The following is a 24,904-nucleotide window of genomic DNA, read 5'->3' as shown; positions in this document are numbered from 1 at the left end:
TCCACTCTGCACGCAGGTGAGTTCGCTTCTTCTCCCCTTAGTCCCTCGATGCAGTGAGCCTGTTGCCAGCAGGTCTCACTGAAAATAAAAAACCTAAACTAAAACTTTCACTAAGAAGCTCAGGAGAGCCCCTAGTGTGCACCCTTCTCGTTCGGGCACAGAGATCTAACTGAGGCTTGGAGGAGGGTCATAGGGGGAGGAGCCAGTGCACACCAGATAGTCCTAAAGCTTTCTTTAGATGTGCCCAGTCTCCTGCGGAGCCGCTATTCCCCATGGCCCTTACGGAGTCCCCAGCATCCACTTAGGACGTTAGAGAAATAAAAATAAATTTCTGCATCAGCAGGCATATTGCCCAAATAAGCAGCAGGGTGGCAGAACGCATGAGTTCGGTGCCATTGAAGACAGTTGGGGAGGAGATAGTGGTATAATAAGGGAAGGAAAAGTACACAAGAAAAGAGGGTCCTGCTCAAAAGAACTTACATTCTAAACCAGGCATGGACATCCTGTGGCTCTTCAGATGTTGTGAAACTACAAGTTCCAGCATGCCCTGCCACAGGTTTTGCTATTAGTAAATGTTAAAACGGAGGCAGGGCATGCTGGGCTGTGTAGTTTCACAACCGCTAGAGAGCCACAGGTTGGCCATGCCTGTTCTAAACAGAGGCATAGACAGACAGGTGATATAGAGCAGTGGTTCTCAACCTCGGTCCTCAAGTACCCCGAACAGTTCATGTTTTCCAGGTCACCTAGCAGTTGAACAAGTGTATTCATTACTCACCGACACATTATAAAAGACACACAGGTGGAGCAAATTATTTCACTTGCAATCCTGTGAGGAGACCTGGAAAACATGAACTGTTGGGGGTACTTGAGGACAGAGGTTGAGAACCAATGATATAGAGGGTATAGACAGCAAGAGGCATTGGGTCAGGATCGGATGAAGAAGTGGGTCTTGTGAGCCCTTTTGGAGTTTTGTAGAGAGTCGTCAGTCAGGCGAGATGGAAAGAGTCTCAGTGGGAGGGAGCAACACCGGCAAAATATTTGGAGGATGGAGTGGGAGGAAGAAATTAGTTGGGAGGAGAAGCGATATTCACTTGTGGAGTGAAGTGGGCTGGTAGGAGTGTGACGGGAGATGTGGTCAGGGATGTAAATAGGAGAGGATTAGGTTAGGACATTGTAATTGAGTGTGCAAAGATTGGATTGAGTTCTGAAGCGGAGCCACTGTAGGGCATGTAAGAAAGGGGAGGCAGATGTAGTATGTGAGGAGAGTAAGATGAGCCGGTTAGCAGCATTGAGGACAGGTTGGAGTGGAGAGGCGAGAGTTAGGGAGGCCAGATAATAGCAGGTTACAGTAGCCCAGGCTGGGGATGACCAGTGATTGGATGAGGGTCTTAGTTGCCTCCAGGGGGAGAAGGGATCTGATCTAGGAGATAGTTTTGAGATGGAAACATGAATGCATAATTCTGCCTCTACCTTGGAGAGTGCTGTTTATAGGATGCAAGCAGCCATCACACTCAAGTTCCAGGCAGAGCGCTTTCTAGCAGCAACAGCATGTGGAAGGAAGCGTGACATCACAAAGTGGGTGTGATCATCAATATGAGCCAGCGGTCAAAGCCGCAAACGTGCTGCTGCTGCTGGAAAGTACTCTGCCCGGAACTCATGCCTTACGACTACTTGCACCCTGTTAACAGCACTCTCTAGGGTAGAGGCAACACTGCTGACAGATCTGACAGACAACAGAGGAGAACCACAGGTGCAGTGCGATCCTGCTGAGATAAGGTAGAAAAAGCTTCTACACTTACATTGATGCATAAACATTCCTATGCCGTTCTGTTTAGCCAACAATGACTTTTGTATTAGTAGATTCTGATCAGCAGAACATGTTAGCGCTTTCATTTCTTGCTACTTATATTGCTTGTTGATCACAAGACTAAGGAGCCAAATCAATTGAAAAAAAAAGGAGACCACCCTTTCTAAAACTGGTGCTTCCTAATTATTGGAAGCTACAATAGGTGACCTCTTCCCCTATCCCTTGGACACCATAATATTTCTGCAGTGTAGGGGGTTGATGTCTGGTGATCAAACTGCTCAGCAGACACTACATTTCTATTGAAGCATCTAGTGTGAAAGAGGGGACACCCTTCGCCCCTCCAAAATGCAGGTTCTTTTTAGGTGCAAGGGTTGAGGAAAATAAGAATTTACTCACCGGTAATTCTATTTCTCATAGTCCGTAGTGGATGCTGGGGACTCCGTAAGGACCATGGGGATTAGCGGCTCCGCAGGAGACTGGGCACAACTATAAAGAAAGCTTTTAGACTACTGGTGTGCACTGGCTCCTCCCACTAAGACCCTCCTCCAGACCTCAGTTAGGATACTGTGCCCGGAAGAGCTGACACAATTAGGAAGGATTTTGAATCCCGGGTAAGACTCATACCAGCCACACCAATCACACCGTATAACTTGTGATACAATACCCAGTTAACAGCACGATAACAACTGAGCCTCTCAACAGATAGCTCAACAATAACCCTTTAGTTAAGCAATAACTATATACAAGTATTGCAGACAATCCGCACTTGGGATGGGCGCCCAGCATCCACTATGGACTATGAGAAATAGAATTACCGGTGAGTAAATTCTTATTTTCTATAACGTCCTAAGTGGATACTGGGGACTCCGTAAGGACCATGGGGATTATACCAAAGCTCCCAAACGGGCGGGAGAGTGCGGATGACTCTGCAGCACCGAATGAGAGAACTCAAGGTCCTCCTCAGCCAGGGTATCAAATTTGTAGAATTTTGCAAACGTGTTTGCCCCTGACCAAGTAGCAGCTCGGCAAAGTTGAAGAGCCGAGACCCCTCGGGCAGCCGCCCAAGAAGAGCCCACTTTCCTCGTGGAATGGGCTTTCACTGATTTAGGATGCGGCAGTCCAGCCGCAGAATGTGCAAGCTGAATCGTACTACAGATCCAGCGAGCAATAGTCTGCTTAGAAGCAGGTGCACCCAACTTGTTGGGCGCATACAGGATAAAGAGCGAGTCAGTCTTCCTGACTCCAGCTGTCCTGGAAACATAAATTTTTAGGGCCCTGACTACATCCAACAACTTGGAAGCCTCCAAGTCATTTGTAGCCGCAGGCACCACGATAGGTTGGTTCAGATGAAAAGCGGATACCACTTTGGGGAGAAACTGGGGACGAGTCCTCAATTCTGCCCTATCCATATGGAAAATCAGATAAGGGCTTTTACATGACAAAGCCGCCAATTCTGAAACACGCCTGGCCGAAGCCAAGGCCAACAACATGACCACTTTCCACGTGAGATATTTCAAATCCACGGTTTTCAGTGGCTCAAACCAATTTGACTTTAGGAAATCCAACACCACGTTGAGATCCCAAGGTGCCACTGGAGGCACAAAAGGGGGCTGAATATGCAGCACTCCCTTAACAAAAGTCTGAACTTCAGGTAGTGAAGCCAATTCTCTCTGGAAGAAAATCGATAGAGCCGAAATCTGGACCTTAATGGAACCCAATTTAAGGCCCATAGTCACCCCTGACTGTAGGAAGTGCAGGAACCGGCCCAGCTGAAATTCTTCCGTTGGGGCCTTCCTGGCCTCACACCACGCAACATATTTTCGCCATATGCGGTGATAATGGTTCGCGGTTACTTCTTTCCTAGCTTTTATCAGCGTAGGAATGACTTCCTCCGGAATGCCCTTTTCCTTCAGGATCCCGTGTTCAACCGCCATGCCGTCAAACGCAGCCGCGGTAAGTCTTGGAACAGACAGGGCCCCTGCTGCAGCAGGTCCTGTCTGAGCGGTAGAGGCCATGGGTCCTCTGACATCATTTCTTGAAGTTCCGGATACCACGCTCTTCTTGGCCAATCCGGAACAATGAGTATAGGCCCTCATTCCGAGTTGATCGGTCGCAAGGCGAATTTAGCAGAGTTACACACGCTAAGCCTACGCCTACTGGGAGTGTATCTTAGCTTCTTAAAATTGCGACCGATGTAATCGCAATATTGCGATTACAAACTACTGAGCAGTTTCTGAGTAACTTCAACCTTACTCTGCCTGTGCGATCAGTTCAGTGCTTGTCGTTCCTGGTTTGACGTCACAAACACACCCAGCGTTCGCCCAGACACTCCCCCGTTTCTCCAGCCACTCCTGCGTTTTTTCCGGAAACGGTAGCGTTTTCAACCACACGCCCATAAAACGCCGTGTTTCCGCCCAGTAACACCCATTTCCTGTCAATCACATTACGATCGCCGGAGCGATGAAAAAGCCGTGAGTAAAAATACTATCTTCATTGTTAAATTATTTGGCGCAGTCGCAGTGCGAATATTGCGCATGCGTACTAAGCGGATTTTCATTGCGATGCGATGAAAAATACAGAGCGAACGACTCGGAATGAGGGCCATAGTTCTTACTCCTCTTCTCCTTATTATCCTCAGTACCTTTGGTATGAGAGGAAGAGGAGGGAACACATAAACCGATTGGTACACCCACGGTGTTACCAGAGCGTCCACAGCTATCGCCTGCGGGTCTCTTGACCTGGCGCAATATTTTTCTAGCTTTTTGTTTAGGCGGGACGCCATCATGTCCACCTGTGGTTTTTCCCACTGGTTTACAATCATTTGAAAGACTTCTGGATGAAGTCCCCACTCTCCCGGGTGGAGGTCGTGCCTGCTGAGGAAGTCTGCTTCCCAGTTGTCCACTCCCGGAATGAACACTGCTGACAGTGCTAACACGTGATTTTCCGCCCACCGGAGAATCCTTGTGGCTTTTGCCATCGCCGTCCTGCTTCTCGTGCCGCCCTGTTGATTTACATGGGCGACCGCCGTGATGTTGTCTGACTGGATCAGTACCGGCTGGTTTTGAAGCAGGGGTTTTGCCTGACTTAGGGCATTGTAAATGGCCCTTAGTTCCAGAATATTTATGTGCAGGGAAGTCTCCTGACTTGACCATAGTCCTTGGAAGTTTCTTCCCTGTGTGACTGCTCCCCAGCCTCGAAGGCTGGCATCCGTGGTCACCAGGACCCAGTCCTGTATGCCGAATCTGCGGCCCTCTTGAAGATGAGCACTCTGCAGCCACCACAGCAGAGACACCCTTGTCCTTGGAGACAGGGTTATCAGACGATGAATCTGAAGATGCGATCCGGACCACTTGTCCAACAGGTCCCACTGAAAGGTTCTTGCATGAAACCTGCCGAATGGAATCGCTTCGTAGGAAGCTACCATTTTTCCTAGGATCCGCGTGCAGTGATGCACAGACACCTGTTTTGGTTTTAGGAGGCCTCTGACTAGAGATGACAGCTCCTTGGCCTTCTCCTCCGGGAGAAACACTTTTCTCTGTTCTGTGTCCAGAACCATCCCTAGGAACAGCAGGCGTGTCGTAGGGACCAGCTGTGACTTTGGAATGTTTAGAATCCAGCCGTGCTGTTGTAGCACTTCCCGAGATAGTGCTACCCCTACCAACAACTGCTCTCTGGACCTCGCCTTTATCAGGAGATCGTCCAAGTACGGGATAATTAAAACTCCCTTCCTTCGAAGGAGTATCATCATTTCCGCCATTACCTTGGTAAAGACCCTCGGAGCCGTGGAGAGACCGAACGGCAACGTCTGGAATTGGTAATGACAATCTTGTACCACAAACCTGAGGTACTCCTGGTGAGGATGGTAAATGGGGACATGTAGGTAAGCATCCTTGATGTCCAGCGATACCATGTAATCTCCCTCGTCCAGGCTTGCAATAACCGCCCTGAGCAATTCCATCTTGAACTTGAATTTTTTTATATATGTGTTCAAGGATTTCAAATTAAAAATGTGGCTCACCGAACCGTCCGGTTTCGGTACCACAAACATTGTGGAATAGTAACCCCTTCCTTGTTGAAGTAGGGGCACCTTTACTATCACTTGTTGTGAATACAGCTTTTGAATTGCCTGTAACACTGCCTCCCTGCCTGAGGGAGTGGTTGGCAAGGCAGATTTGAAGAAACGGCGGGGGGGAGACGTCTCGAATTCCAGTTTATACACCTGAGATACTATTTGAAGGATCCAGGGATCCACCCGTGAGCGAGCTCACTGATTGCTGAAATTTTTGAGACGGGCCCCCACCGTACCTGGCTCCGCCTGTGGAGCCCCAGCGTCATGCTGTGGACTTAGAGGAAGCGGGGGGAGGACTTTTGCTCCTGGGAACTGGCTGTATGCTGCAGCTTTTTCCCTCTACCTCTGGGCAGAAAGGACGCGCCTTTAACCCGCTTGCCCCTATTGGGCCGAAAGGACAGTACCTGATAATACGGTGCTTTCTTTGGTTGTGAGGGAACATGGGGTAAAAATATAGACTTCCCAGCTGTTGCTGTGGAAACGAGGTCCGAGAGACCATCCCCGAACAATTCCTCACCCTTATAAGGCAGAACTTCCATGTGTCGTTTGGAATCTGCATCACCTGTCCACTGCCGAGTCCATAACCCTCTCCTGGCAGAAATGGACATTGCACTAATTTTGGATGCCAGCCGGCAAATATCCCTCTGTGCATCCCTCATGTATAAAAGTGCGTCTTTTATATGCTCTACGTTTAGCGCTGCACATCCAGGCTGAAGCTATAGCCGGTCTCAGTATCACACCTGTGTGTGTATATATAGATTTCAGGATAGCCTCCTGCTTTCTATCAGCAGATTCCTTCAGGGCGGCCGTATCCGGAGACGGTAGTGCCACCTTCTTTGACAAGCGTGTGAGCGCTTTATCCACCCTAGGGGATGTTTCCCAGCGTGACCTATCCTCTGGCGGGAAAGGGTACGCCATTAGTAACCTCTTAGAAATTACCATCTTTTTATCAGGGGAAGCCCACGCTTCTTCACACACTTCATTTAACTCTTCAGATGGAGGAAAAGCTACTGGTAGTTTTTTCTCTCCAAAACATTATACCCTTTTTTGTGGTACCGGGGGTAACATCAGAAATGTGCAACACATTTTTCATTGCCTCAATCATGTAACGTGTGGCCCTACTGGAAGTTACATTAGTCTCTTCGTCGTTGACACTGGAGTCAGTATCCGTGTCGACATCTGTGTCAACAATCTGAGGTAGCGGGTGTTTTAGAGCCCCTGATGGTTTTTGAGACGCCTGGGCAGGCACAGGCTGAGAAGCCGGCTGTCCCACATTAGGTATGTCGTCAAACCTTTTATGTAAGGAGTCGACACTATCACGTAATTCCTTCCACAGCACCATCCACTCAGGTGTCGACCCCGCAGGGGGTGACATCACATTTACAGGCATCTGCTCCGCCTCCACATAAGCCTCCTCATCAAACATGTCGACACAGCCGTACCGACACACCGCAAACACACAGGGAATGCTCTGACAGAGGACAGGACCCCACAAAGCCCTTTGGGGAGACAGAGAGAGAGTATGACAGCACACACCAGAGCGCTATATAACACTGGGATCCCACTATCAATGAGTGTTTTCCCTATAGCTGCTTTTTTATATATATTACATAGATAGATAGATAGAGATAGATAGATAGATATATATATATATATATCTATCTATCTATACTGCGCCTAAATTTAGTGCCCCCCCTCTTTTTTACCCTTCTGTAGTATTCTCAGACTGCAGGGGAGAGCCAGGGAGCTTCCTTCCAGCGGAACCGTGAGGGAAAAATGGCGCCAGTGTGCTGAGGGAGAAGCCCCGCCCCCTTTCCGGCGGACTTTCTCCCGCTTTTTCTGTGATACTGGCAGGGGTAATTTTACATCTATATAGCCTCTGGGACTATATATGATGTATATTTTGCCAGCCAAGGTGTTATTTATTGCCCTCAGGGCGCCCCCCCCCAGCGCCCTGCACCCATCAGTGACCGAAGTGTGAGGTGTACATGAGGAGCAATGGCGCACAGCTGCAGTGCTGTGCGCTACCTTGGTGAAGACCGAAGTCTTCTGCCGCCGATTTTCCGGACCTTCTTCGTGCTTCTGGCTCTGTAAGGGGGACGGCGGCGCGGCTCCGGGAACGAACACCAAGGTCGGGTCCTGCGGTCGATCCCTCTGGAGCTAATGGTGTCCAGTAGCCTAAGAAGCCCAAACTACCACCTGTTAGGTAGGTTCGCTTCTTCTCCCCTTAGTCCCTCGCTGCAGTGAGTCTGTTGCCAGCAGATCTCACTGAAAATAAAAAACCTAAATATACTTTCTTTCTAGGTGCTCAGGAGAGCCCCTAGTGTGCATCCAGCTCAGCCGGGCACAAGAATCTAACTGAGGTCTGGAGGAGGGTCTTAGTGGGAGGAGCCAGTGCACACCAGTAATCTAAAAGCTTTCTTTATAGTTGTGCCCAGTCTCCTGCGGAGCCGCTAATCCCCATGGTCCTTACGGAGTCCCCAGCATCCACTTAGGACGTTAGAGAAACCCCCCCCTCAAACATACATCATGTCTGTGACCAGCAGAAAGCTGCTGCAGCCCCCTGCTGGTGATTAGTAGAGGTTAGGAGAAGGTAAATGAACCATTCATTTGGGTATCTTGCTGTTCATGAGTGGGATTCATCCTAGTTTTAAGGTCAACGCAGATGTGCTATTACACGTTATTAACCAAACTACACCAACATCCATATCTTTGCTCATCTCAAAATATATCTCAGATCACCATCTCTGCACAAGGGGGGTCATTCCGAGTTGTTCGCTCGTTATTTTTTTTTCTGCTACGGAGCGATTAGTCGCAAACTGCGCATGCGCAATGTTTGCAGTGCGCCTGCGCCAAGTAAATTAGCACAAAAGTTTGGTATTTTACTCACGGCGTAACAAAAAGTTTTTTCATCGTTCTGCTGATCGTAGTGTGATTGACAGGAAGTGGGTGTTTCTGGGCGGAAACTGGCCGTTTTCTGGGAGTGTGCGGAAAAACGCTGGCGTTTCAGGGAAAACGCGGGAGTGTCTGGAGAAATGGGGGAGTGGCTGGGCGAACGCAGGGCGTATGTGTGACGTCAAACCAGGAACGAAACTGACTGAACTGATCGCTATTTGTGAGTAGGTCTGGAGCTACTCAGAAACTGCTAAGAAATTTCTATTCGCAATTCTGCTAAGCTAAGATACACTCCCAGAGGGCGGCGGCTTAGCGTGTGCAATGCTGCTAAAAGCAGCTAGCGAGCCAACAACTCGGAATCACCCCCAAGATCTGCGTCTCTCATCCACACATTACCTGCTCCCCTTCACAGATACAGGACAGTGTTACTGGCTGCACCGTCTTGCACAAGATTTTTCTTCTAGTCCCCAAACATTCCTTGAAAACTCACCTCATCTGGAAACTTATCAAATTCAAGAACCACCCAAATACCCTTCATAAGCTGTCCTACCAATTACCTCCCCTCTATACAGTCCTCACATATGTCCTCATTCTACTCTCACATATCCCACTGACCCCAGGCCAGCACTGCTGTGTGACTGGATCATACAGTCCAAGGACCTTTGCAATCTGGCTGGACCAATATGTAATACAGAGCATTTATCCTTCTGTATCAAATGGCTATTTCCCTAAAGATTGTAAGTTTTGACCATTACTCATTCTTATGTTATTACTGCTCTAGCTCCAATAGTAAAGAGCAATGGAATAGGCTGATGTTATATAAGTAATAACACTGATTAAATAATGAGTCCCAAAAGTCTTCCATAGTGAAGGGGTTAAACAATGACTGGCACAGCCTGCATGTGGAAGTTTCCAGGGTGGGGTCATGGCCACCAATAGTTTCCATGTTTGTCTGTTACACTAGCGTTTACTCTACATAGTCTACTTAGATTTCTGTGCCCTATGTAACCATCTAATGTTAGCGGTATACATACGGATTTTAGCCCAATGACCTCTGTGTATTTAGACACAGTAGTCTGTGAAAGCTCCCAAGTTCCCAGCTAGAATGCACTCACTGAGCACTGCCTGCAGCATTCATAGAGAGGGTTCAGTATGAATGATCGCCGGACGGAATCCGGCAATCACAATACAGACGCCGGCATCCAGATATGTGAAATCCCGACAGAGGCAAGGCAACTATGTTTCCCCCTCTCCCCTGCCCCTCCCGCAGCCTAACCCCCTACCCTCCCTGCAGCCTAACCCTAAACTCCACCCCCTACCCGCTTACCGTCCCTAACCCGCCAGCTATACTTACAGTCAGGATGATAGCTGAAGCTGTCAGGATTCCGGCATCGGCATTCTGATGGGTGTAGGGGATTATTGCTTCCATATTCGAACTGTCGGGATCTCGACAGCCGGCATCTAAACCGCCTCCCTATAGGAAGTGTTAGAACAAGTGTGCCACAACCCTCCAGTAACACTGCTTACAATATGCCGGCAAATGGTGCAAACACATGGGGCTAAACACATCGGTGCTCAAAGCAAATACTATGGAAATTAATGTGCACGGTCAATGTTTTGTTCCAACTTCACTATGTATGGACTTTACATTTTGTAGCAGGATCCATAAGTTAAGCTGTACTCAGCCAAGACCAGGCACGAATAACGGAGTACCAGTGCCAGTGTGTGGAGGCTGCTGCATCATTATCATGAATCGTTCTATATATATATATAATGACAGACTGCTGTAACTTGTGCTAGAAAACGATTCAATTATAGAGTGTCTGGTTCCCTCTGAAAGAAGGTAAAGGAGTAGGACTCTGTCACAGTTACCACTCATATCTCTCCCACAGAAATGTTTCATTACGGAAAGGGCTGAGCGATCATAGGTGAACAGCTAGGACCATCGGTGTGTATCAGTAAGGCAACAACACAGCAATCTGTTGTAAAATCATTTCTTCATTCTCTTCACCTGTCCGCTTTCATCAATGACCAGTCTCTTCCTAGTGAGACATGGCAAACGCCAGCTGCTGTTATCAGTTACCCACACAGTTGCTACAGGCAAACTTCCTAAGGGGAATGAACAGGGGCTTATTGACCATTCTCTGATATTATCAAAATTACCAATGTTTGCTGCCAGATTTAAGAGGCAAATCCAGGTATGCTGTGCATCTAATAGTTGTGCTGCTTTAAATCCTACATTTTTATACAAAACACCCTAAAACGGACTAGTACAGACATAGGAAAAAGTTCTAACATACATATTTAATTTTTTGGGTTTCCAAGTCTGCAAATATAAAACAAAAATATGTAATCTAAAAATAAAATAAAAAAATTTAGATCAAACAATAAAATCTCCTTAAAAGCCATTAAAAGTACAGGCTGAAGAACCAGTGTGTGAAAACATAGACCAGAGAATGTTCCTGTGAGAAGAGGGCCGGTCCTCTGTGTCCTCCATCCTAGACGGACTGTCCAAAGAGCTGCAACAGAACCCATAGAATTCCGATTGCACATTGCTGCTTTCAAACATGGCTACTAGTCTCTCTTTGGATGAACTAAACTCGTATTGTTCCACTGGAACAGATATCTTACATCTAGGATTATAATGAACATCCTCCTGCCTCCTTGCACTACATACTAATGCTTTGACATTTCCGTGCAGTTTGCTAGGAGAGCAGTGGGGCCCTTGGGAGGGTAACGCCTCAAACAGTTTTGAGGGGCAGGATGTCTCCATATCTTCATTATACACAGATATCCCAGAGGGTGGCAGTCCAATCATCTGTTCAGCCTCCAGAGTTCTAGAACACAATGGCAGTAAATCCAGGCTATCATCCAGTTTAATCTTTTTACTGGGGCAGACGACTGCCGAGTCAGAGAAAGCCAGTTTAATCTTTTTACTGGGGCAGACGACTGCCGAGTCAGAGAAAGTGTTTTGGATAGCTTTAGCTGCCTCAGGCGGATGCCACTCGGTAAGTCTTTGAGTGTTAGTCTCCTGCGGGAGCATGTCTTTTTGGCTACCATCTGTATTGTAAACAATTAACACATTCCCCGTCTCATCCATGGGAACAGGAGACACCAAAGTCTCACTGCATGGAGTAATGATTGGTGCGCCAGGCTGTTTGTATGGGGAGTCTGCTAAACAAGTGGCGAGACAGACAGGTTGTACAGTGCATGGGAAAGCGCTTATTGGCTCAGAACAACGAACCGTATTTAAGACAGTGCAAGTAAGGTCTTGTGATGCATTCACCTCTGTCTCCTTCACAACATCGGGTTCTGGGATGTTGTTGGAAGGCATATTTTGGAAAGTGTGATCACTTATTGGAGGGATTTCTTTCTCTTCTTGTTTAATAATTACAGCTGGCAAGAGTGCTTCATCACTAAAAACAAAGAGGAGAAACAGTTTCAACGAGAAGATTAATTAAGAAAACATTTAACTTTTCCCATTTGCTCTGCTCTTAACTTATAACATACTGTTAAACACACTTGGCAGCTACTTTGGCTTGTAGACACTGCTGTAAAACCCAAGTTTGTTTGTGGTAAATCTGTAAACTGATCTCCAATTGGTAGAGGAAAGGAGACAAGCAAAGCCCATAGAACAGAGCTCAGCTATCAAAAAGTAACACTACTCAAACCTAACTGAATCTATTTAGAGGACACAGTATTGCAACCACATTTGCTCTGAGAAATAGATTTATTAAATGGCAAAATAATAATAATAAAAAAAAAAAATAAGAATTTACTTACCGATAATTCTATTTCTCGTAGTCCGTAGTGGATGCTGGGAACTCCGTAAGGACCATGGGGGATAGCGGCTCCGCAGGAGACTGGGCACAAAAGTAAAAGCTTTAGGACTACCTGGTGTGCACTGGCTCCTCCCCCTATGACCCTCCTCCAAGCCTCAGTTAGGATACTGTGCCCGGACGAGCGTACACAATAAGGAAGGATATTGAATCCCGGGTAAGACTCATACCAGCCACACCAAACACACCGTACAACCTGTGATCTGAACCCAGTTAACAGTATGATAACAGAGGAGCCTCTGAAAGATGGCTCCCAACAATAATAACCCGATTTTTGTAACAATAACTATGTACAAGTATTGCAGACAATCCGCACTTGGGATGGGCGCCCAGCATCCACTACGGACTACGAGAAATAGAATTATCGGTAAGTAAATTCTTATTTTCTCTGACGTCCTAGTGGATGCTGGGAACTCCGTAAGGACCATGGGGATTATACCAAAGCTCGCAAACGGGCGGGAGAGTGCGGATGACTCTGCAGCACCGAATGAGAGAACTCCAGGTCCTCCTCAGCCAGGGTATCAAATTTGTAGAATTTAGCAAACGTGTTTGCTCCTGACCAAGTAGCTGCTCGGCAAAGTTGTAAAGCCGAGACCCCTCGGGCAGCCGCCCAAGATGAGCCCACTTTCCTTGTGGAATGGGCTTTTACAGATTTTGGCTGTGGCAGGCCTGCCACAGAATGTGCAAGCTGAATTGTACTACAAATCCAACGAGCAATAGTCTGCTTAGAAGCAGGAGCACCCAGCTTGTTGGGTGCATACAGGATAAACAGCGAGTCAGATTTTCTGACTCCAGCCGTCCTGGAAACATATTTTCAGGGCCCTGACTACGTCCAGCAACTTGGAGTCCACCAAGTCCCTAGTAGCCGCAGGCACCACAATAGGCTGGTTCAAGTGAAATGCTGAAACCACCTTAGGGAGAAATTGAGGACGAGTCCTCAATTCTGCCCTGTCCGTATGAAAAATTAGGTAAGGGCTTTTATAGGATAAAGCCGCCAATTCTGAGACACGCCTGGCTGAAGCCAGGGCCAACAGCATTACCACCTTCCATGTGAGATATTTTAAGTCCACAGTGGAAAGTGGTTCAAACCAATGTGATTTTAGGAACCCCAAAACTACATTGAGATCCCAAGGTGCCACTGGAGGCACAAAAGGAGGTTGTATATGCAGTACCCCCTTGACAAACGTCTGTACTTCAGGAACTGAAGCCAGTTCTTTTTGGAAGAAAATCGACAGGGCCGAAATTTGAACCTTAATGGACCCTAATTTTAGGCCCATAGACAGTCCTGTTTGCAGGAAATGCAGGAATCGACCCAGTTGAAATTCCTCTGTAGGGGCCTTCCTGGCCTCGCACCACGCAACATATTTACGCCAAATACGGTGATAATGTTGTACGGTTACATCCTTCCTGGCTTTGATCAGGGTAGGGATGACTTCATCCGGAATGCCTTTTTCCTTCAGGATCCGGCGTTCAACCGCCATGCCGTCAAACGCAGCCGCGGTAAGTCTTGGAACAGACAGGGTCCCTGCCGGAACAGGTCCTTTCTTAGAGGTAGAGGCCACGGGTCCTCTGTGAGCATCTCTTGAAGTTCCGGGTACCAAGTCCTTCTTGGCCAATCCGGAGCCACGAGTATAGTCCTTACTCCCCTCCTTCTTATGATCCTCAGTACCTTGGGTATGAGAGGCAGAGGAGGGAACACATACACTGACTGGTACACCCATGGTGTTACCAGAGCGTCCACAGCTATTGCCTGAGGGTCCCTTGACCTGGCGCAATACCTGTCTAGTTTTTTGTTGAGGCGGGACGCCATCATGTCCACCTTTGGTTTTTCCCAACGGTTCACAATCATGTGGAAGACTTCTGGGTGAAGTCCCCACTCCCCCGGGTGGAGGTCGTGTCTGCTGAGGAAGTCTGCTTCCCAGTTGTCCACTCCCGGAATGAACACTGCTGACAGTGCTATCAGATGATTTTCTGCCCAGCGAAGAAGCCTTGCAACTTCTGTCATTGCCCTCCTGCTTCTTGTGCCGCCCTGTCTGTTTACGTGGGCGACTGCCGTGATGTTGTCCGACTGGATCAGCACCGGCTGACCTTGAAGCAGAGGTCTTGCTAGGCTCAGAGCATTGTAGATGGCTCTTAGCTCCAGGATATTTATGTGAAGTGATGTCTCCAGGCTTGACCACAAGCCCTGGAAATTTCTTCCCTGTGTGACTGCTCCCCAGCCTCTCAGGCTGGCATCCGTGGTCACCAGGACCCAGTCCTGAATGCCGAATCTGCGGCCCTCTAGAAGATGAGCACTCTGCAACCACCACAGGAGAGACACTCTTGCCCTTGGAGACAAGATTATCCGCTGATGCATCTGAAGATGCGACCCGGACCATTTGTCTAGCAGATCCCAGTGGAAGGTTCTTGCGTGGAATCTGCCGAATGGGATTGCTTCGTAAGAAGCCACCATTTTTCCCAGAACCCTTGTGCATTGATGCACTGAGACTTGGCCTGGTTTTAGGAGCTTTCTGACTAGTTCGGATAACTCCCTGGCTTTCTCCTCCGGGAGAAACACCTTTTTCTGGACTGAGTCCAGGATCATCCCTAGGAATAGAAGTCGTGTCGTCGGGATCAGCTGCGATTTTGGAATATTGAGAATCCAACCGTGCTGGCGCAGCACTATCTGAGATAGTGCTACCCCGACTTCCAACTGTTCCCTGGATCTTGCCCTTATCAGGAGATCGTCCAAGTAAGGGATAACTAAAACTCCCTTCCTTCGAAGGAGTATCATCATTTCGGCCATTACCTTGGTAAAGACCCGGGGTGCCGTGGACAATCCAAACGGCAGCGTCTGAAACTGATAGTGACAGTTCTGTACCACAAACCTGAGGTACCCTTGGTGAGAAGGGTAAATTGGGACATGTAGGTAAGCATCTTTGATGTCCAGAGACACCATATAGTCCCCTTCTTCCAGGTTTGCAATCACTGCTCTGAGTGACTCCATCTTGAATTTGAACCTTTGTATGTAAGTGTTCAAGGATTTCAGGTTTAAAATTGGTCTCACCGAGCCGTCCGGCTTCGGTACCACAAATAGTGTGGAATAGTACCCCTTTCCCTGTTGTAGGAGGGGTACCTTGATTATCACCTGCTGGGAATACAGCTTGTGAATGGCTTCCAATACTGCCTCCCTGTCTGAGGGAGACGTCGGTAAAGCAGACTTTAGAAAACGGCGAGGGGGAAACGTCTCGAATTCCAATTTGTACCCCTGAGATACCACCTGAAGGATCCAGGGGTCCACTTGCGAGTGGGCCCACTGCGCACTGAACTTCTTGAGACGGGCCCCCACCGTGCCTGAGTCCGCTTGTAAAGCCCCAGCGTCATGCTGAGGACTTTGCGGAGGCGGGAGAGGGCTTTTGTTCCTGGGAACTGGCTGTTTGTTGCAGCCTTTTTCCTCTCCCTCTGCCACGGGGCAGAAATGAGGCGCCTTTTGCCCGCTTGCCCTTATGGGGCCGAAAGGACTGCGCCTGATAATATGGCGTCTTCTTAGGTTGAGAAGCTACCTGGGGTAAAAATGTGGATTTTCCAGCAGTTGCCGTGGCTACCAGGTCTGATAGACCTACCCCAAATAACTCCTCCCCCTTATAAGGCAATACTTCCATGTGCCTTTTAGAATCCGCATCACCTGACCACTGCCGCGTCCATAAACCTCTTCTTGCAGAAATGGACAGCGAGCTAACTCTTGATGCCAGTCGGCAAATATCCCTCTGTGCATCACGCATATAGAGAAATGCATCCTTCAAATGCTCTATAGTCAATAATATACTGTCCCTATCAAGGGTATCAATATTTTCAGTCAGGGAATCCGACCACGCCAGGCCCGCACTGCACATCCAGGCTGAGGCTATTGCTGGTCGCAGTATAACACCCGTGTGAGGGTATATACATTTTAGGATATTCTCCAGCTTTCTATCGGCAGGTTCCTTTAGGGCGGCCGTATCAGGAGAGGGTAGTGCTACCTGTTTAGACAAGCGTGTGAGCGCTTTATCCACCCTAGGGGGTGTTTCCCAACGTGCCCTATCCTCTGGCGGGAAAGGGTACGATGCCAATAACCTTTTAGGAATTATCAGTTTTTTAATCGGGGGAAACCCACGCCTCATCACACACTTCATTTAATTCCTCGGATACAGGAAAAACTACAGGCAGTTTTTTCTCACCAAACATAATACCCTTCTTAGTGGTACTTGTATTATCAGATATATGCAATACATTTTTCATTGCTTCAATCATGTAACGTGTGGCCCTAGTGGAAGTCACGTTTGTCTCCTCATCATCGACACTGGAGTCAGTATCCGTGTCTGTGTCTGCCATTTGAGGTAACGGGCGTTTTAAAGCCCCTGATGGCGTTTGAGACCCCTGGACAGGCACAAGCTGATTAGCCGGCTGTCTCATGTCGTCAACTGTCTGTCGTAAGGAGCTGACACTGTCACGCAATTCCTTCCACAAGCTCATAGACTCAGGTGTCGACTCCCTAGGGGGCGACAACTGTATAATAGGCAATTGCTCCGCCTCCATCTCATTTTCCTCTTCAAACATGTCGACACAATCGTACCGACACACCGCACACACACAGGGAATGCTCTGATAGAGGACAGGACCCCACTAGCCCTTTGGGGGGACAGAGGGAGAGTATGCCAGCACACACCAGAGCGCTATATATATATATAGGAATACCACTATAAAATGTGCTTTTCCCTTTATAGCTGCTGTTAATATAAAACTGCGCCAAATTAGTGCCCCCCCTCTCTTTTTTACCCTTTTCTGTAGTGCAGGACTGCAGGGGAGAGTCAGGGAGACATCCTTCCAGCGGAGCTGTGATGGAAAATGGCGCCCGTGTGCTGAGGAGATAGGCTCCGCCCCCTTCTCGGCGGCCTTTTCTCCCGCTTTTTTGGTAAGTTCTGGCAGGGGTTAAAATTGGGATTTTTGTTTACTTACCGTAAAATCTCTTTCTCTGAGTCCATCTGGGGGACGCTGCGCCGTTACTTGTGGGTTAGAGGTGTGTGGTAGTGGAGTTTGGCACAGAACTATCAAAAGCTGACTCCTCCCCCCTCTAACCCCTCCCATCTCCTTCCTGCTCAGCCCTGTTCAGTTAACGTTTAGCCAAGCCAAAGGAGATAGACCAGAATAAAAAATTAACCAATTAAACCAGACAAACTATGGGAGGGATCGCAGCGTCCCCCAGATGGACTCAGAGAAAGAGATTTTACGGTAAGTAAACAAAAATCCCAATTTCTCTGTCCTCCATCTGGGGGACGCTGCGCCGTTACTTGTGGGACTTCCCAAAGCAAGCTAATGAGAGGAGGGAGACGTTGACGGCATAGCCGTCTGTAAAATACGACGCCCAACAGAGGCAGTCTCCAAACCAAAAGTATGAAACCGGTAAAACTTTGTGAACGTATGGACTGACGACCAGGTCGCCGCCCTGCATAGTTGCTCAACAGATGCACCACCGCGAACAGCCCAAGACGCTCCAACTGCTCTAGTCGAATGAGCCCTAATTGAGTCAGGAACCGAAACGTTTGAGGACACGTAAGCCTGTCTGATGGCCGAAGTTACCCAACGGGCCACAGTGTTCTGGGAGGCAGGCCAACCTCGTTTGGGAGCATCAATCAATACCAGCAAGGAATCCGTACGACGGAAAGACTCCGTGCGAGACAAATAAATACGTAAGGCCCGAACAACATCCAAGAGAGCCAAATGGGAATCCTCCCCCTGAGAAGATGACGGATTAAAAGCTGGAAGAACGATGTCCTGATTTAAATGGAATGCTGAAACAACCTTTGGAAGAAATGAAGGCTTTGTCCGCAGCACCACCCGATTTTCATGAAACACTAACAAGGGCGGCCTGCAAGAAAGAGCCGCCAACTCAGACACTCGTCTAGCTGAGGCAATCGCCAAAAGAAAAACAACTTTTTGTGTTAGATAACGTAGTTCCACAGATTCTAGAGGTTCAAATGGAGACTTTTGAAGAGCCTTAAGTACCAAGTTTAAATCCCAGGGAGGAATCGGAGGAACAAAAGGTGGTTGAATTCGAAGTACTCCCTGCAGGAATGTTTGAACCTCTGGGATGATTGCTAATTTCTTTTGAAAAAGGACCGACAAGGCCGAAACCTGACCCTTCAGGGAAGAAAGTTTTAAACCTTTGTCAAGACCCTCCTGGAGAAAGGAGAGCAGGCGAGGAAGTCTAAACAAATGCGGAGTCAAGTTCCTTTTCTCGCACCAAGCAATGTAAATACGCCATACTCTATGGTAAATGCCAGAAGTCACCGGCTTTCTAGCCCGAATCATTGTCTGAACAACCGCACGAGAAAGACCCTTTGCCTTCAGAATGTTGGATTCAAGAACCAAGCCGTCAAAGCCAGCCGATTTAAATCTGGGTGGCGACAAGGTCCTTGAAGAAGAAGATCTGGTCGCAGAGGGAGGCGAAAGGGATCTCCGACGACCATGCTGCTTAGAAGAGTGTACCACTGTCGGCGCGGCCAATCCGGAGCCACCAGAATTACTGCAAGGCCTTCTCGCCGAATGCGTTGGAGTAGACGTGGGAGCAGTGGAATTGGTGGGAACACGTAACCCAGCTGAAATTGCCACGGAGCTGTTAGTGCATCGATCAGAAATGCTTGAGGATCCTGAGTTCTTGATCCGTAAACCGGAAGTTTTTTGTTGAGGCGTGACGCCATCAGGTCTATGTCTGGCATTCCCCAGCGATCCACTAGAGAAAGAAACACTTCCTGGTGAAGTTCCCATTCTCCCGGATGAATCGTGTGACGACTCAAAAAATCTGCTTCCCAGTTTTCGACTCCCGGAATGTGAATTGCTGAAATCACGGGAATCCAATGCTCCGCCCACGTGAGAATCTGAGCAACCTCTCTCATTGCGGACCAGCTGCGAGTTCCTCCCTGTTTGTTGATGTAAGCCACTGCCGTGGCATTGTCGGAGTGCACCCGAACTGGATGGCCCTGCACCATGGTCTGAATCCGAATGAGAGCATACCGGATCGCTCTCAATTCCAGAATGTTGATTTGTAGTTTTGACTCTTGATTGCTCCAGCGCCCCTGTAAATGAGGAGTCTGGAACACTGCTCCCCAACCGCTGAGGCTTGCGTCCGTGGTTACCATCATCCAAGACCAGACCGTGAACGGCGCACCCTTCCTCAGATTGTGACTGTGAAGCCACCAGTAGAGCGACTGACGAGTTCTTATCGACAAGCGTATCAACTGCAGTTCGAGACGTGAATCCGTCCGAGTCCAACAGTGGAGAATCTGAGCTTGAAGAGGTCGGGCGTGGAATCTGGCGTATGGAACTGCCTCGAATGAGGACACCATCTTGCCCAGTACCTGCATGCATCTGAGGACTGACACTGCCGGCAATTTTAAACAGGGTTCTGATTCTGGCTTGTAAGTCCTGAATCTTGTCTGTAGGAAGAAACACCTTCTGGCTGTTGGTGTCGAATAGAAGACCCAGAAAAACCATTTTCTGTGACGGGAGTAAAGACGACTTAGGAAAATTGATTATCCACCCGAACGACTGTAGAGTCTCTATCGTTAGACGCAGGTTCTGAGTGAGAATCTCCGGTGACGGGGCCTTGATCAACAGGTCGTCCAAGTATGGGGTGATGTTGACCCCTTTGCAACGGAGAACTGCGACGACATGACCCAGGACCTTCGTAAAAACCCGGGGAGCCGTAGAGAGACCAAAGGGAAGGGCCCGAAACTGAAAATGCCACGGACCTACTGCAAATCTCAGAAGGGATTGATGTCCTGTCCAAATTGGAACATGTAGGTATGCGTCCTTTATGTCTATTGAAGCCAAATATTCCCCTGGCTCCATGGCTGCGATAATGGAGCGAATGGATTCCATCCTGAATTTTTGGGATGAAAGGTACGGATTGAGAGCTTTTAGATTTAGAATGGGTTGAAACGAACCGTCCGGCTTGTCTACGAGAAAAAGACCCGAGTAAAAGCCCCGACCTCTCTGAGGAGCTGGGACCGGAAGGATTACTCCATTTTGTAATAATGTTGCTGTTGCCTGAAGGAGAGCTTGACGTCTGGAGGGGTCGTCTGGGAGAGGTGTGACAAATAGTCGGGTTGGGACTGTCTCTTCGAAATCCAACATATATCCTCTGGAAATAACCCCTATTACCCACCGATCTGGTTTCGATAGGAGCCACACTTCCCTGAAGTGAAGTAAACGAGCCCCAACCTGTATTGATCCCTCCAGAGGGCCCGAAGCGTCATGCCTCAGGCTTGTCGGCAGGCTTACTGGCCGGTCTGCGAGTAGCCTGAGCTCCTCTACCTCTGAATGATCCCCTCCGTGGAAATCTGGAGAAGGGTCGAAAGGACTGGAAGTTACCTCTGCCCTGCGTACGAAAGGACCGAAATCTTGTAGGTTTTGGTTTGTTAGGAGCAGACGGAAGGAAAGGGCTCTTTCCTCCCGTAGTATCTGAAATTATCTTCTTTAACTCTGATCCAAAGAGAAATTCGCCTTCAAAAGGAACTGCCGTCAAGGTCTGCTTTGAGTCCGAATCAGCATTCCAAACCCTAAGCCAAAGAGATCGTCTTGCGGATACTGTTAAGGCAGAAACACGGGACTGTAGCGCCACCGAATCCAATAAGGCTTCACCCACGTAAGTAAGGGCCTCAGAAATCTGTTCTGCTAATTGAATGGCCTCCGACGGATCGTCTGACTGCATCCCAGATACAACCTGTGCAAGCCACTCATCAACGGCTTTAAGCACCCAGGCACTCGCCAGAACTGGACGGAGAGAGACACCTGATAAGGAAAACATAGATTTTAGTAATGCTTCTATCTTCCTATCGGTAGAGTCTTTTAAAGTCACAGACTGTACTGACGGAATAACCGTAGCTTTTGCTAAATGCGAAATAGGAGCGTCTACCTTTGGGGCAGTTTCCCAAAATTTTGTATCCTCCTCTGTAAAAGGATATAGAAATTTTAACTTTTTAGGAGCTTGGAAACGCGAATCCGGTTTTAGCCAGGGTTCTTTTAAAATATCCGCAAAGTGCGAATAAGAAGGGAAGGCAGTAACCTGTCTCTTCTGTCGTTTGAAGAAAGAGGAAGAAGTCTCGGCTACTGCCTCATCCTGAATATTAAGGGTCTGACGAATGGCTTCGATTAGTAGCCTAACACCTGAACTAGTAGATAAATCCTCATCTTCCCAAGCCGAATTTTCGTCCCATTCAGGATCTACCTCCCCTTCTTCCAATGGAGATGTCAGAGTATCCAACTCCTCTCCCGGAAATGCAATAGCGGGCAACGGCTGCGTTCGCTTAGAAGCCGCCGAACTACTGGCCGAATTTACAAATTTATTTACAGACTGAGTCAAATCAGTGAGACACTTTCCCATATTCTGGGCCCACAGCGGTTCCACCTGAGTCTGGGCCAAAGCTGCTTCCGACCTTGACTGACGCAAATCTGAAATTGCATCCACCATGGCCTTGACCCAAGGGGGCATTGACTGATCTGTGGATCTGGCCTGCTGATCTGCCGCTGGTGCACCCGAGCATGATGTACAGAGGGTCCCTGCATCAGCACTCCCCTTAGCCAGCTTTGTGCCACATTGTGAACATGAGAAATAAACCACTGAGGTTGTTTTTCCCTTTGTAGGTTTCTCTGGCTTGCTGGTCATCCTTTACTCTGGTGTACTATGTCCTGTCCCCCAAGTTTGTTAACAAATATCTCTGAGATTCAAACCCACGAGAATGTGCTTATGTTTCTGTTAACATGCTGCTTTAGCCCACCGCACTAGAGGAGACACTGTGATCCCCCCCCCTTTTATACTTGCGGTTTTGTGTATGTAATCCCCCTCCGTAGCACAGCGTCCCCCTGTCTGCAGGCAGAGAAGATGGCGCCGTGACCAGCAGCGCGCGCGCGGGCAGAGCTGAGCGGGAAGACGGCTCTGCCCGCCTGACGTCACTCCTCTCACTCTCCGTCAAAACCGGAAGTTCGGCTCCCGTGCGCCGCTACACAGAGCGGTTGTCACGGCAGCACAGCCACGGTCCAGGGAGTGAATAACACCCTCCCGGACCTAACCACAGTCCTCCACATCACATTCCACCCCAGTTCAGCCATCCGGGCTGTCTGTGGATGGTCGCGCGCTCCGGTGGGAAGGGGGGGGTGCTGGTAGCGGCGGGGGAACAATGCAATGTCCATTAGTAATAGGAAAATAGGGACAGCCCAATACTGTCAATGACAGATTGTGGCTGTCCAGTACCTGATGCTGCTTTCTTCTCTCTCTCTCTCTCTGAAGGCCCCAGTGACCAAGGTATAGTGGCCTCCATGCAGCAGTCTGGAATGGGATACTAACCCCTTCCACTGTTATACCCGTCACCTGTAAACAGGGACTAGGTATTTGTGGAAAAAAAAAAATCTAAAGAGAAATAAAAACTGTGTCTGTACCCCACAGGCACAAAACTAAAACTGAACAGGGCTGAGCAGGAAGGAGATGGGAGGGGTTAGAGGGGGGAGGAGTCAGCTTTTGATAGTTCTGTGCCAAACTCCACTACCACACACCTCTAACCCACAAGTAACGGCGCAGCGTCCCCCAGATGGAGGACAGAGAAATACACCCATATAGCCCTGAGGGTTATATGTGGTGTATTTATGCCAGCCAAGGTGTTTTACATTGCTGCTCAGGGCGCCCCCCCCTAGTGCCTTGCACCCTCAGTGACCGGAGTGTGAAGTGTGCCTGAGTAACAATGGCGCACAGCTGCAGTGCTGTGCGCTACCTCGTTGAAGACTGATGTCTTCTGCCGCAGATTTTTCCGGACTTTTTCTTGCTTTTGGCTCTGTAAGGGGGCCGGCGGCGCGGCTCCGGGACCGAGCTCCGAGGCTGGGCCTGTGTTCGGTCCGTCTGGAGCTAATGGTGTCCAGTAGCCTAAGAAGCCCAATCCACTCTGCACGCAGGTGAGTTCGCTTCTTCTCCCCTTAGTCCCTCGATGCAGTGAGCCTGTTGCCAGCAGGTCTCACTGAAAATAAAAAACCTAAAACTAAACTTTTCACTAAGAAGCTCAGGAGAGCCCCTAGTGTGCACCCTTCTCGGCAGGGCACAAAAATCTAACTGAGGCTTGGAGGAGGGTCATAGGGGGAGGAGCCAGTGCACACCAGGTAGTCCTAAAGCTTTTACTTTTGTGCCCAGTCTCCTGCGGAGCCGCTATCCCCCATGGTCCTTACGGAGTTCCCAGCATCCACTAGGACGTCAGAGAAATAAAAATCGAATTCATTCTATCAGGGGGCCATTGTTACCTCGGGGACATTCCAAAGCTGTCCTTAGGGGAGGGTAAGTTCAGGTAAAGAGGAAAACAGTATTCCACCCAAAACGGTAATCCTTATACAAACTTTGGTAAAACACATAGATGGTGGACCAGGAATCAGCGCTACACAACTGTTCTACTGAGGTGCACTGTCAAGAAGGACCTGGAAGATCTAGTAGAGTTGGCCACAGTGTTATCAGGAACTGGAGCCATGACCAAGATACAACCCTGTTTCAGGTTACTGATAAACCATCTGGACAGGCTATTTTGCTACTGTCCACCCTATATTGTATGTGTGTCAAAAAAGACCAAGAGACCATCCATTTTATGCAAGGAACCTGTTAATCTCTTACAGCTCTAACCTCATCCAAAGAGATAAATGATTCTCTACTGCCCAAGGCTATATGTTGTCCCAAAGATGGGAGAACTATATCATGGATGAAACCTCGGGCAGGAAGGAAGGCTGGACGCGATGAAGATACAAGTATGCTGACTTACAAATAGGTTAGCCCACTTCCAAAACCCTTCTTGTAGACACAATAAATACTACGTTTATTAGAAACCACATTTCATAATATTTTTGTGTAACTAGATTAACAGAGGAAAGAAACAGGATACCTGTTTGCGTCTTGTCTGCATTGTGACCAGTCCACAAAGTCAAACTCAAATGAAGAGATGAGATTATCCACATCCTGATAATATGGGCCTTGTGCATAGGTCTTGTGCTGCTGACTTACAAGATGCTGCAGTATGGAGAGAAGGAACAGACATGCGTTTGGGAATAAAAGACAGACAGAGTAACTGTTATGGTCAGTTAGACAGACCAGGACCCGCATGTGCAACTTTTACTCCGGTCACTACATCAAGTAACACCGCCATTATGTATGCAGTCTTAATGGAAAAGTATCTAGTACATTAAAGGTATAGTGAAAAGATGTGATACGAGTGTATTAATGGGTCACAGGGGAGAAAGGTTGTAGATAGGGAA

The 24,904-nt window shown here is 48.4% G+C and overlaps 1 protein-coding gene across 3 annotated transcripts in view; it reads right to left on the bottom strand.

The window, feature by feature from the left end:
- Nucleotides 1-11,056: 11,056 nt before the first annotated feature.
- DBF4 (DBF4-CDC7 kinase regulatory subunit) overlaps nucleotides 11,057-24,904 on the bottom strand; it is a 43,804-nt gene continuing 29,956 nt past the window's right edge. For all 3 annotated transcript variants that reach the window (XM_063921489.1, XM_063921488.1, XM_063921486.1), the window contains exons 12-13: nucleotides 24,535-24,659; nucleotides 11,057-12,187 (exon numbers count right to left, since the gene is read on the bottom strand). In XM_063921489.1, the coding sequence (XP_063777559.1) occupies nucleotides 11,170-12,187; nucleotides 24,535-24,659 (1,143 nt within the window). In that variant the 3' untranslated portion in view covers nucleotides 11,057-11,169. The remainder of the gene's footprint in view (nucleotides 12,188-24,534; nucleotides 24,660-24,904) is intronic.

This window comes from Pseudophryne corroboree, chromosome 5 (assembly GCF_028390025.1).
Source record: "Pseudophryne corroboree isolate aPseCor3 chromosome 5, aPseCor3.hap2, whole genome shotgun sequence".
Classification (NCBI taxonomy): domain Eukaryota; kingdom Metazoa; phylum Chordata; class Amphibia; order Anura; family Myobatrachidae; genus Pseudophryne; species Pseudophryne corroboree.
The sequence above is the reverse complement of the archived record's forward strand: the minus strand, read 5'-3'. Positions and strand labels throughout refer to the sequence as shown.